The sequence below is a fragment of the Pholis gunnellus genome (assembly GCF_910591455.1).
Source record: "Pholis gunnellus genome assembly, chromosome: 19".
Taxonomy (NCBI): Eukaryota; Metazoa; Chordata; class Actinopteri; order Perciformes; family Pholidae; genus Pholis; species Pholis gunnellus.
Genome location: NC_136546.1, coordinates 21,401,596 through 21,415,359, shown reverse-complemented (window position 1 = coordinate 21,415,359; position 13,764 = coordinate 21,401,596). Strand labels below are relative to the sequence as shown.

Below are 13,764 nucleotides of genomic sequence, written 5' to 3'. Positions count from 1 at the left end.
TTTAACGAACTGCGCATGCTCAGATCGGTTGTATTTCGATGTACTTTAACGGGATGATGACGGATTATGAACCCGTTGATCTGGGACCCGTTTGAAGGTGACCGGGCTCTGAAGGGTTAATCCCGGTCTCGTGCTGCGTCACTGATCCCCTCCAGGGGGTCCCGATCCAGTCCGTGCCGAACCGGGTCAGATACCTGCAGAGGTTCTGATGCAGCAGCTGGTCTGAACCACAAACTAGATCCTGGATCAGTTCAGGGACACATTCAAATGAAGGTTAAATACACACACACAGACATTAACACACACACACACACACAGACACGCACACACACTAACACACACACAGACATTAACACACACACACACACTAACACACACACACACAGACACACATACACGCACACACACCAACACACACACACACAGACACACATACACGCACACACACTAACACACACATACACGCACATTAACACACACACACACACACACACATTCACGCACATTAACACACACACATACAGACACACATACACGCACACTAACACACACAGACACACATACACGCACATTAACACACACACATACACACACACACATACACGCACATTAACACACGCACACAGACACACACACACTTTTATTTTCAAATCTTTAAATTGTGTGATAAAGATTGTTAATGAAAAATGTTAATATTATTCATAATGTTGTTATTCATATTATTATTATTGGTAATACTATTATTATTACCAATAGAATTATTATTCATAATGATATTATTCATAATAATACTGTCTAAATATTTACATATTCAGTAGAATTAGTAATACAGTATTTAGCTGATTTTGTTTGTATAATTATATTTTATATACAAGATTTAACAAAGAACATTTCAATAACTTAAATATAAATCATAATATATCAGGGGACATTGCATGTTAAGAAACACAGCCGTTACAGTTTTTATTTAAATCAACATTAAGGGGAACAAATTTATTTTAATGGTCAAAACGCTTTTCCATAAAATAAATTGAGTATTTATTCTCTGAGTGCATGAAAAATCTGATGACGGATTTAAAACGACAGTTAAACAGTTAATAAACTGTTAATAAACTCTCAGTTAAACGTTAATAAACTGTTAATAAACTCACAGTTAAACGTTAATAAACTGTTAATAAACTCTCAGTTAAACGTTAATAAACTGTTAATAAACTCTCAGTTAAACGTTAATAAACTGTTAATAAACTCTCAGTTAAACGTTAATAAACTGTTAATAAACTGTTAATAAACTCTCAGTTAAACGTTAATAAACTGTTAATAAACTGTTAATAAACTCTCAGTTAAACGTTAATAAACTGTTAATAAACTTTAAACTGTTCCCAGGTCAGCAGCCGGAGGTCATCATGCCTTTCGGAAACACCCACAACAAACTGAAGATGAACTTCTCGTCGGAGCAGGAGTACCCTGACCTCAGCCAGCACAACAACCACATGGCCAAGGTGCTCACACCTGAAATGTACGACAACCTTAGGGACAAGGAAACGCCCAGCGGGTTCACCTTGGACGACCTCATCCAGACCGGCGTGGACAACCCAGGTACCAAGTTACACTTCTCTAAACCAGGTAGCATCCTGGACCAGGTTCCATCAAACACAGACCAGGTAACCTCCTTATCTACACCAGGTTAGCCCTCACAGCCAGGTGTCCTTCACACAGAGAGATCGTGTTCCTTCAGCTGCTGCTTGATAACTTCTTAATTGGATTGACTCGTTACATCAGGTTCATTTCTGCTTGTTAAGTCCTCCACAGGGACGTTGTGAGTACTTCCTGTCTGATCTCCTGATCCTCTGCATCAAATCCAATTTCATCTTTTATCAAAATGCTACAAATAAATCAAATCACTGAAAGGAGAAAGCAAACACAGAAACAATTCGAGACCCGAGTCACAAAGTTGGTGCTGAACAGGAAATGATCGATCGGCCATTTTGTGTCCCTGCAGGTCACCCGTTCATCATGACGGTGGGCTGCGTCGCCGGAGACGAGGAGACATACGAGGTCTTCAAAGAGCTGCTGGACCCGGTGATCGAAGACCGCCACGGAGGATACAAACCATCAGACAAACACAAGACCGACATGAACCCTGAAAACCTGCAGGTAAACAATAACAGACTGACCTGAACCATGAAGACCTGCAGGTCAACAATAACAGACTGACCTGAACCATGAAGACCTGCAGGTCAACAATAACAGACTGACCTGAACCATGAAGACCTGCAGGTCAACAATAACAGACTGACCTGAACCATGAAGACCTGCAGGTCAACAATAACAGACTGACCTGAACCATGAAGACCTGCAGGTCAACAATAACAGACTGACCTGAACCATGAAGACCTGCAGGTCAACAACAACAGACTGACCTGAACCATGAAGACCTGGACGTAGAGTTAGTTCTGTTTAGTCGTTGTTCTCCATTGGTCTCTTCTGGTCTCTACTGGTCTCTTCTGGTCTCTACTGGTCTCTTCTGGTCTCTTCTGGTCTCTACTGGTCTCTACTGGTCTCTTCTGGTCTCTATTGATGGTCTACTCTGTTTCAGGGAGGAGACGATCTGGATCCAGACTACGTTCTGAGTTCCCGGGTCCGGACCGGTCGGAGTATCCGAGGCTTCTGTCTGCCGCCTCACTGCAGCCGCGGAGAACGGCGAGCCATCGAAAACCTCTCCCTGGAAAGTATGACATCACTTCCTGTTTCCTGCTCTTTAACGTGTGGAACCAGTTTTAAAACATAGAAAGTAGAACGAGTGAAAACCAGTTAGAAGTTGTGATGAAGAGCTGAAACAGATAAACTCTTAATCCGTCTTTATTGAGATGTTTACCCAGCATGCCTCAGTGATCCTCAGTGAGCGTGTCAGTAGTTGTTTTTACCCAGCATGCCTCAGTGATCCTCAGTGAGCGTGTCAGTAGGTGTTTTTACCCAGCATGCCTCAGTGATCCTGTGTTATATAACTCTGAGCTCCGTGTCGACCTGCTGAGACTCTTAATGAGGATCTGAGACCTGGTTCACCTCCAAAGGAGACTAAAGAGAACCAGACCGGCTGAAACCAGCAGCACATTATCTGTTGTTCCAACCGGCTCCAAGACCGCAACACAAGAGAGAGAACAAGTGATACAAGTAATAAATATACATTTATTTAAAGAATACTAACTAAACTAACAATCAACCAATCAAAAAGAAGAGGGCCGATCCTGGTTCAGATGTGGGTTTATAGAGCCAAATATATATATTTACTGTTATATAAATACATATATATATATATATATATATATATATATATATGTATTTATATATATATATATATATATATGTATTTATATAAAGTAAATATATATATTTACTTTGTTGGTAAAGACACTTCAACGTGTTTGTAGAAACTCGTCGCGTGTATATGTCTATATATATATAGACATATACACATATATATATATATATGTGTATATGTCTATATATATATATATAGACATATACACATATATATATATATATATATAAATGTGTATATATACAATCAAAAACGGTCTAATTGTCTGAGCGATAGAGTTCAAATGATAATACTTAATAATTAGTATTAATAGATATTGATATGAATCCTCTTTATTCATTTACATTTAGCTGACCTTTGACCTTTGACTGAAGTCATAATGTAGTAAATGTTGAACACCTGGACTCACCTGAGCTCCACCTGTGACCTGTGACCTCCTGCAGGTCTGGACATGCTGGACGAGGACTTAAAGGGGAAGTACTTCGCTTTGAAGAACATGACGGAGGAGGAGCAGCAGCAGCTGATCGATGACCACTTCCTGTTCGACAAGCCCGTCTCCCCTCTGCTGCTGGCGTCCGGCATGGCCCGCGACTGGCCCGACGGCCGCGGCATCTGGTGGGTACTCAGAACACCCAGAACACCCAGAACACCTGGACAGGTGACTCGCTCCCAGACTCATTAACCCTCGTCTCTCGCCTGCAGGCACAACGACAACAAGACCTTCCTGGTGTGGGTGAACGAGGAGGATCACCTGCGAGTCATCAGCATGCAGAAGGGAGGCAACATGAAGGAGGTGTTCAACCGCTTCTGCACCGGACTCACCAAGGTGACACCTGAGCGCCCACTTCCTGTTTCCAGACCACCGGCATCACCGCCGCTCACCACCTGACCACCTGTCTCTCTCTCTCTCTCTCTCTCTCTCTGGCAGATCGAGGGCTTGTTTAAGGAGCGAGGTCACGAGTTCATGTGGAACGAACACCTGGGCTACGTCCTCACCTGTCCGTCCAACCTGGGGACGGGACTGAGGGCCGGAGTCCACGTGAAGCTGCCCAACGTCAGCAAGCACGACAAGTTCGGAGACATCCTGAAGAGGCTGAGGCTGCAGAAGAGGGGCACAGGTAAGAGACAGACAGGTGGAGAGACAGACAGGTAAGAGACAGACAGGTGGAGAGACAGACAGGTGGAGAGACAGACAGGTGGAGAGACAGACAGGTAAGAGACAGACAGGTGGAGAGACAGACAGGTGGAGAGACAGACAGGTGGAGAGACAGACAGGTGGAGAGACAGACAGGTAAGAGACAGACAGGTGGAGAGACAGACAGGTGGAGAGACAGACAGGTAAGAGACAGACAGGTAAGAGACAGACAGGTAAGAGACAGACAGGTGGAGAGACAGACAGGTAAGAGACAGACAGGTGGAGAGACAGACAGGTAAGAGACAGACAGGTAAGAGACAGACAGGTGGAGAGACAGACAGGTAAGAGACAGACAGGTGGAGAGACAGACAGGTAAGAGACAGACAGGTGGAGAGACAGACAGGTGGAGAGACAGACAGGTAAGAGACAGACAGGTAAGAGACAGACAGGTGGAGAGACAGACAGGTGGAGAGACAGACAGGTGGAGAGACAGACAGGTAAGAGACAGACAGGTAAGAGACAGACAGGTGGAGAGACAGACAGGTGGAGAGACAGACAGGTAAGAGACAGACAGGTGGAGAGACAGACAGGTAAGAGACAGACAGGTGGAGAGACAGACAGGTGGAGAGACAGACAGGTAAGAGACAGACAGGTGGGGAGACAGACAGGTAAGAGACAGACAGGTAAGAGACAGACAGGTGGAGAGACAGACAGGTGGAGAGACAGACAGGTGGGGAGACAGGTTGACTTTAGCCAGTGAGAGCTCGTGTTTCTGCTCTGTGGACGATAGAAAGTACAAATTAAAGTAATTCTATACATGTATGTATGTAGATATATATACATATATATATCTCTGTGACATCACTTCCTGTCTGTGTGTAAGGGGGCGTGGACACGGCAGCAGTGGGCGGAGTCTTTGACATCTCCAACGCCGACCGTCTGGGCTTCTCTGAGGTGGATCTGGTTCAGATGGTGGTGGACGGAGTCAACCTGCTGGTGGACATGGAGAAACGTCTGGAGGCTGGAGACAGCATCGATGACATCATACCTGAGCAGAAGTGACCTGTCACTGTGACCTCTGACCCCCCCCCCCCCCCGACCCCCACCCCTCACTGTAACCAATCAGAAGCCGTCCTGAAGCCGTTTAGAGCCGCTCAGCTAGACTTCAGTTCTCCAACGTGAAGGATTTTCTGTTTCCTGTTGGACCCATCTAACACCTGAAATATATAATAAAGTCTGTGTGGCCCCGACTAAACGCTGCTGTCTTCATTCTGCACAAAGTACACGACACAAGTACAAGTACTCATCATGCAGAAGAACATCTAGATATTACTGATGTATTCATGTGTTTATGTACCTCTGTCAGACAGGAAGCCGTGGTGCGTTCAAGTGTTTAATGACAACGTACAAAAGAGAACACAATGAAAAGAAACTATTTACATTAGCTCTCCGCTAGCCGCTCAAAGCTCTCACAGGTCAGAGCAGAGAGGAGACGAGTCTCTGCGTATTCTTAGTTAGTGTGTCTACAGGTGTTGAGCTGCATTTTTACACTAAACAGATAATAACGTAGCTGTGTTTCAGCTGCAGGACAGCAGTGAAGGCCCACCACTGTGCTTACATATGTACACAATAAAATAACTAAATATAAATATAATGGAGCCTTTGGGGATTTTTATTTCATTTAAAAACAAATCAAAAACAACAACAACAACAACAACAACAACCATCAAACCATGTGAAATGTGCATTGGAAAAATAAAACACAAACACAGTCGTGCATGTGACAAATACGGACTTCAAACTTTGTTTGATTGTTAAAGAATATCTTTGAATGTCTGCGTCATAAGTTTTTGGATTTCTATAAACAACAACAACAATAAGTAGGAAACCTGCAGACCTTCTATTGTCAAACTGTTGTTTTCTCCCTCAGAGCAGCTCAATAAATAATTCATATCCTTTCAGACGTATTCTGTGTTTATTTGTTTCACACCAGTCTCCAGTGTGTCTGCAGCTGTAGTGTTTAACCAGCAGGAGGCAGCAGAGAGTCCCTGCTGATTCACAAACATGACAGAGTTTAATCGGATTATTTAATGACAGAGTATATTATTCAGTAACAGGTGTTCAGTATAACGAGTGTTAGATTCACTGAAGACTAGTTTCATTGTTTTCACTCATTCCTGTCTGTTAATGTGTCGATGAAAACAAACACACAGCAGCTCTTCATGTCTTCATCATCTCATTGATCTTTTTATTGATCCATTTCACTTTCACCTTGCTGAAGAACGGAGGTCTCTCATTGGTGGAAACGCCGAGGAGGCGGTTCTCCTCCACGCTCCGCCTGATTGAGCGAACGTCAGCAGCTGATAGGCCGGTTTTCAGAGACAGCAGCGCCGACACATGACCGTCACTGAGGAGAGACGACATGGAGGTGAGATCAATACAACACCTGGTGGACGGGTGAGATCAATACAACACCTGGTGGACGGGTGAGATCAATACAACACCTGGTGGACGGGTGAGATCAATACAACACCTGGTGAGATCAATACAACACCTGGTGAGATCAATACAACACCTGGTGGACAGGAGAGATCAATACAACACCTGGTGGACGGGTGAGATCAATACAACACCTGGTGGACGGGTGAGATCAATACAACACCTGATGGACAGGAGAGATCAATACATCACCTGGTGAGATCAATACAACACCTGGTGAGATCAATACATCACCTGGTGGACGGGTGAGATCAATACAACACCTGATGGACAGGAGAGATCAATACATCACCTGGTGAGATCAATACAACACCTGGTGAGATCAATACAACACCTGATGGACAGGAGAGATCAATACATCACCTGGTGAGATCAATACAACACCTGGTGAGATCAATACAACACCTGGTGGACAGGAGAGATCAATACAACACCTGGTGGACGGGTGAGATCAATACATCACCTGGTGAGATCAATACAACACCTGGTGAGATCAATACATCACCTGGTGGACGGGTGAGATCAATACAACACCTGGTGGACGGGTGAGATCAATACATCACCTGGTGAGATCAATACAACACCTGGTGAGATCAATACATCACCTGGTGGACGGGTGAGATCAATACAACACCTGGTGGACGGGTGAGATCAATACAACACCTGGTGGACGGGTGAGATCAATACAACACCTGGTGGACGGGTGAGATCAATACATTGAGATAAAGTGTTTATCATTATTTAGATGCTGCAGGTGTTTTGTGAACACGACTTCTCTCAGTGTTTTTCCGTTTACTTCACACACTTGTGACACCTGAACCCAAACCTGCCACACCTGCCGTCACCTATGGCAACCAGGTGTTTGTCACACAGCTGATCCAGGTCACAGCTTCAGTGTTTGAATATGAGAACATAAACTGACCTATTTAAAGCCCAGAGAACCCACCAGCAGCACAGGCGTGTTCAGGTGTGTGCAGGTACACCTGTGTCATGTATGTCCCCCTGACTTCCTGTCTACAAATACAATTCAAAACAATCATTTATCTGTCAAACAACCCGAGACTCTGAATTTGAAAACTTTTTAGTTCAATTCGAGACATTAAATGAGGTATTGCTGATGTCATCATTGTACCTGAGGTCTCTGGTTCTCTCTTTACCTGAGGTCTCTGGTTCTCTCTTTACCTGAGGTCTCTGGTTCTCTCTGTACCTGAGGTCTCTGGTTCTCTCTCTACCTGAGGTCTCTGGTTCTCTCTCTACCTGAGGTATCTAGTTCTCTACCTGAGGTCTCTGGTTCTCTCTGTACCTGAGGTATCTAGTTCTCTACCTGAGGTCGGGGAACCTTCTGGCCAGACTGATGAGCTCCAGCTGAACACTTCCAGGATCCTGCAGACGGAGAACCTCAGCGAGGCTGCAGAACATCTCACCGAGCCACAGAGTCTCAGTGCAGCCCTGAGGACACAGACACAGTACTGTGAGGATCCTGGTTCCCAGGAAAGACCCGGAGAGACCCGAATCAGGAGAGACCAGGATCTCAGGTAGAGTCTCACCCCCTCGCTGAAGAAGTCGGTGATCTTTCGGGAATCTTCAGTCATCCTCTGAGCTCCGCCCACCTGCTGCTCTCTGCTCTTCGTCCTGGTCTTCATCATCCTCTTCACATACTGAAGCACCAGGTCCTGATGGAGGACACACAGCAGGGCCTGCAGACAGACAGGTGGTCAGACTGACAGACAGAGAGTCAAAGAGACAGACAGGTTAACTGTCTCACCTGTCTGCATGCTGGTTCCAGGTCCTTCAGGTGGATCAGCTGCTGGTTCAGGTCATCCAGCAGAGACTCGACGACAGGAAGTGACTTGTCTAACCAGACGGACGTCCACAGCTGACGGAGACTCACCTGTACACATTGATTATGAGAGTGATCGATTCATAGGATTCTGGGAAAATGGAATAATCTAAACAGACTTCTGGAGTCTCATCAACTTTAAAAGTGGAGATAAAATCCCACAGGTGATCTGGAGAAGGTTCTTATGAGCTTCATGAACTTCTTCACCAAACTCACAGTCACCTCAGATCAGATTTACACCCTGAACCCCTTCATGGACTAACCTGTCCACCACAGGACCAGATGTTTGTCCCTCTCTCGTCTACACCTACATTAACTACAGGAACCAGCTGGTCTCAAGGCTCCACTCACAGACCAGGTTCTACTCTACGCAGATGACCTGCTTCTGTTGGCTCCTACTGAACAGGACTACAGCAAGTCCTGGACCTGCTGCAGTACAGTTAGACCTGGATCTGCTGCATTACAGTCAGACCTGGACCTGTTGCAGTACAGCCAGACCTGGACCTAGTAACAGAGCTTCACTTTTAGTGTATTTGTACCTTCAGCTGGATGTGGATGGGACAGGTGAGACACCTGTAGCCACAATCCTTCAGGGCCGACAGAGAGTCCAGACAGCGACGTCTCTGCTGCTCCGACAGACTTCCTGTTTGACTTGTGATGTAATCCCTAATGACAGTCACAGAGAACCAATCAGAGCCCACCTCCCCACCACCTGCCTCATCTAGCAGTGACCCCCTACAGGTGTGTTGTCGTACCTGAGCTGCTGCTCACAGACCAGGTGAGCTTTGATCACTGAGCCAATGTTAGCGTAGTTTCCCTTCACAAACTCCTCCACACACGTCTTATAGCTGAAACACAATCAAAGTATTTAATGTCACATCACACCTGGATCACACCTGGATCACACCTGGATCAACGAGCCCCGTTAATATTCTACCTGCTGAGGAAGCTGTCCAGGTGAGCTGTGATCCTCTGAGCTTTGCTCTGGTCTCGGATCACACAGTTGAAGTCCATCAGGGAGCCGTTCATCACCTAGAAACACAAACACAGAGACATGTCCAGGTACACCTGCTACACACATCGCTACCTGGAAGTGTCTCACCTGTGTCTCACCTGTGTCTCACCTGTATGACATCTATAGCCAGTGGACTGAAGAAGAACTGGTCGATGAGTTCAGGTTCCTGGCCGCTCAGCCAGCATTCCTCTTCTTTCTTCAGAGCTGTGTTCAGCCACAACTTCACTTTGTCCTGAAGGAAAGAAAACATCCTTAGTCTTTAACTGACGCTTCAACTCCTTTCAGTGTGAACACTCTACCAGATACTTCATCAGGTGTTAAAAGTAAAGTAACAGAAAACTGGTCTTGACCTCTTTGTGGGTCAGGTACTGGTCCTCTAGGTGGTTCAGGTGGTCCTGCAGCAGCAGAGAACCAAGACAGGCCGTCTTGATCTTTCCCTGCAGCTCTTCATGGGTTAATATTTCCCTGCAGGTGGAAACAAACACACCTGAGACTTTAAAGGTAAAAACTGGATCCAGATCAGTTAAGTTCCTTGATCCGTCCAGCTGAGACCCTGAAGACCACCAGAGACTCAGCTGAAACCCTAAAGACCACCAGAAATTCAGCTGAGACCCTGAAGACCACCAGAGACTCAGCTGAAACCCTGAGGACCACCAGAGACTCATGTGAGACCTTGAAGACCACCAGAGACACCATGACTGATGATTGAGAACCTCCCACGCAGAGTTAAATGTGTTTGGTGGACTCACTGTGGATAATAGTGGTTGATCCAGAACAGCAGGTAGCTGCAGTCGTCTGGTTCCAGTCCAGAACCAGCAAGTCCAGTCAGCCGAGCACAGAAGGTCTGATGGAAGAGTCCAGCATACAAGTTCAGGATGTCCATCTGTGGAGGGTAACAGTCCTGCACCGTCCTCACCACCGTCAGCAGGTCCTCCTTCACACGCTTCCCCATACGACACACCTGTACAGATGTATTAGTAACATAAGTCGGCCATCAGACCTCTGGAGCTCGTCCAGAAAGCTGCAGCTCGTCTGGTGTTCAATCGCCCCAAGTTCTCCCACAACCTCCCTTCTCCGTGCTCTACACTGGCTCCCTGTAAGAGCTCTCATCCAGGTTCAGACTCTGGTGCTAGTCTACAGGTTCAGACTCTGGTTCTAGTCTACAGGTTCAGACTCTGGTGCTAGTCTACAGGTTCAGGCTCTGGTGCTAGCCTACAGGTTCAGACTCTGGTGCTAGTCTACAGGTTCAGACTCTGGTGCTAGTCTACAGGTTCAGACTCTGGTGCTAGCCTACAGGTTCAGACTCTGGTGCTAGTCTACAGGTTCAGACTCTGGTGCTAGCCTACAGGGCAGTGAAAGGAACAGCTCCTTCCTGTCTCCAGGCCATGGTCTAGCCCTACACCCCCCCGACCACTTGGCTCTGCTGCCTCGGGGCGATCGGTTCCCCGTCGCTCAGAGGTCCCTGCGGCCGATGGACCCGGTCTCTGTTCTCTGTCCTGGCCCCACGATGGTGGAATGAACTCCCCACTGACGTCAGGACAGCAGAGTCGCTGCCCATCTTCCATCAGGCTGAAGACTCACCTCTTCATGAAGCTCTACCCTGAGCCTTCCTCTCAGCACTGGTTGTGTTCATGCTAGTGTGTTTCTGTACGTCTGCTCTGGTTTCTGCTCTGAGATGTTTAAAGGAGATGAACTCATGACTTCTGGTGACGAGTAGTTCTCTTGAATACTATGTTGAACACACTGACTGTAAGTCTCTTTGGATAACAGCGTCTGCTGAATAACTGTAATGTAATGTAATGTAACAACACCTCTACAGGTGTATTAGTAACATAAGTTCTCCATGTGACACACCTGCTCGTTGATGACTCACCTGTCTCTTCAGAGGAGAAGACAGTCCTTCTGTGTCGCTGCAGTTGTCCTCAGCAGCCTTCATCAGTCTGGACTCCACCATGTTGTGCAGCAGAGTGTTGTGAGTCCTGAGACACTTCTGAGGACGCCACACCGGGACCTGGTCCTCCGGACAACCGATCCAGCGCCGGTCCTGCGTCTCCTGCTGCTGGATGGAGGCCACAGCGCTCCTCAGGACCTTCAAATGCCCGGAGGAGGAGGTGGAGGTAAAGGTGTTGTGGACGGCCATCCACATCTGCAGTCTCAGAGCCTCGAAGTCTTTCTGCAGCTGGTCCTCCTCCTCCTCACTGGGGGAGTCCTGACTGAACAGCTGCTCCTCCCTGATGATCAGCCTTGTGCCGACCTCCTCCAGCTGCTCCTCCTCCTGCTGATCAAGAGCCTCCTCACAGAACAACTCCTCCTCTGCAACAAAGTATTCTTGTGTTATTATGAACGAGTTGTGCACCTCCAGGAACCTGAGGACCCTCCAGGACATGTACCCCTCTAGAACCCTGACGAACCCTAACCCGAGAATTGATGTTCTATTTGAGGTTCTGTTGGTTCTGACCTGATGCTGTTCTATCTGAGGTTCTGTTGGTTCTAACCCGATGATGTTCTATCTGAGGTTCTGTTGGTTCTGAGCTGATGCTGTTCTATCTGAGGTTCTGTTGGTTCTAACCCGATGATGTTCTATCTGAGGTTCTGTTGGTTCTGACCTGATGCTGTTCTATCTGAGGTTCTGTTGGTTCTAACCCGATGATGTTCTATCTGAGGTTCTGTTGGTTCTGAGCTGATGGTGTTCTATCTGAGGTTCTGTTGGTTCTAACCCGATGATGTTCTATCTGAGGTTATGTTGATTCTGACCTGATGATGTTCTATCTGAGGTTCTGTTGGTTCTAACCCGATGATGTTCTATCTGAGGTTCTGTTGGTTCTGACCTGATGGTGTTCTATCTGAGGTTCTGTTGCTTCTGACCTGATGGTGTTCTATCTGATGTTCTGTTGGTTCTGACCTGATGGTGTTCTATCTGAGGTTCTGTTGGTTCTGAGCTGATGGTGTTCTGACGTTCTGTCGATTCTGACCTGATGGTGTTCTATCTGAGGTTCTATTGGTTCTAACCCGATGATGTTCTATCTGAGGTTATGTTGATTCTGACCTGATGATGTTCTATCTGAGGTTATGTTGATTCTGACCTGATGATGTTCTATCTGAGGTTCTGTTGGTTCTAACCCGATGATGTTCTATCTGAGGTTCTGTTGGTTCTGAGCCAATGGTGTTCTATCTGAGGTTCTGTTGGTTCTGAGCTGATGGTGTTCTATCTGATGTTCTGTTGGTTCTGAGCTGATGGTGTTCTATCTGATGTTCTGTTGGTTCTGAGCTGATGGTGTTCTATCTGAGGTTCTGTTGCTTCTGAGCTGATGGTGTTCTATCTGATGTTCTGTTGGTTCTGAGCTGATGGTGTTCTATCTGAGGTTCTGTTGGTTCTGAGCTGATGGTGTTCTATCTGATGTTCTGTTGGTTCTGAGCTGATGGTGTTCTATCTGATGTTCTGTTGGTTCTGAGCTGATGGTGTTCTATCTGAGGTTCTGTTGGTTCTGAGCTGATGGTGTTCTATCTGAGGTTCTGTTGGTTCTAACCCGATGATGTTCTATCTGAGGTTCTGTTGGTTCTGAGCTGATGGTGTTCTATCTGAGGTTCTGTTGGTTCTAACCCGATGATGTTCTATCTGAGGTTCTGTTGGTTCTGAGCCAATGGTGTTCTATCTGAGGTTCTGTTGCTTCTGAGCTGATGGTGTTCTATCTGAGGTTCTGTTGGTTCTGAGCTGATGGTGTTCTATCTGAGGTTCTGTTGGTTCTGAGCTGATGGTGTTCTATCTGAGGTTCTGTTGGTTCTGAGCTGATGGTGTTCTATCTGATGTTCTGTTGGTTCTGAGCTGATGGTGTTCTATCTGATGTTCTGTTGGTTCTGAGCTGATGGTGTTCTATCTGAGGTTCTGTTGGTTCTGAGCTGATGGTGTTCTATCTGAGGTTCTGTTGGTTCTAACCCGATGATGTTCTATCTGAGGT

The 13,764-nt window shown here is 46.4% G+C and overlaps 2 protein-coding genes across 2 annotated transcripts; one reads left to right on the top strand and one right to left on the bottom strand.

Moving 5' to 3' along the window:
* Positions 1–1,403: 1,403 nt before the first annotated feature.
* On the top strand, positions 1,404–5,516 carry ckbb (creatine kinase, brain b; the record flags this gene model as incomplete). Its single annotated transcript, XM_079180391.1, has 7 exons — positions 1,404–1,596; positions 2,000–2,154; positions 2,597–2,729; positions 3,763–3,934; positions 4,022–4,145; positions 4,248–4,437; positions 5,338–5,516. 7 exons carry the CDS (start codon positions 1,404–1,406, stop codon positions 5,514–5,516), a joined length of 1,146 nt encoding a protein of 381 aa, XP_079036517.1.
* A 1,044-nt stretch (positions 5,517–6,560) lies between these two features.
* tnfaip2a (tumor necrosis factor, alpha-induced protein 2a) lies at positions 6,561–12,194 on the bottom strand (the record flags this gene model as incomplete). Its single annotated transcript, XM_079180767.1, has 11 exons — positions 6,561–6,861; positions 8,278–8,402; positions 8,501–8,650; positions 8,719–8,844; positions 9,333–9,459; positions 9,549–9,641; positions 9,731–9,825; positions 9,918–10,040; positions 10,159–10,273; positions 10,558–10,769; positions 11,682–12,194. 11 exons carry the CDS (start codon positions 12,192–12,194, stop codon positions 6,675–6,677), a joined length of 1,866 nt encoding a protein of 621 aa, XP_079036893.1. The 3' UTR covers positions 6,561–6,674.
* Positions 12,195–13,764: the final 1,570 nt, after the last annotated feature.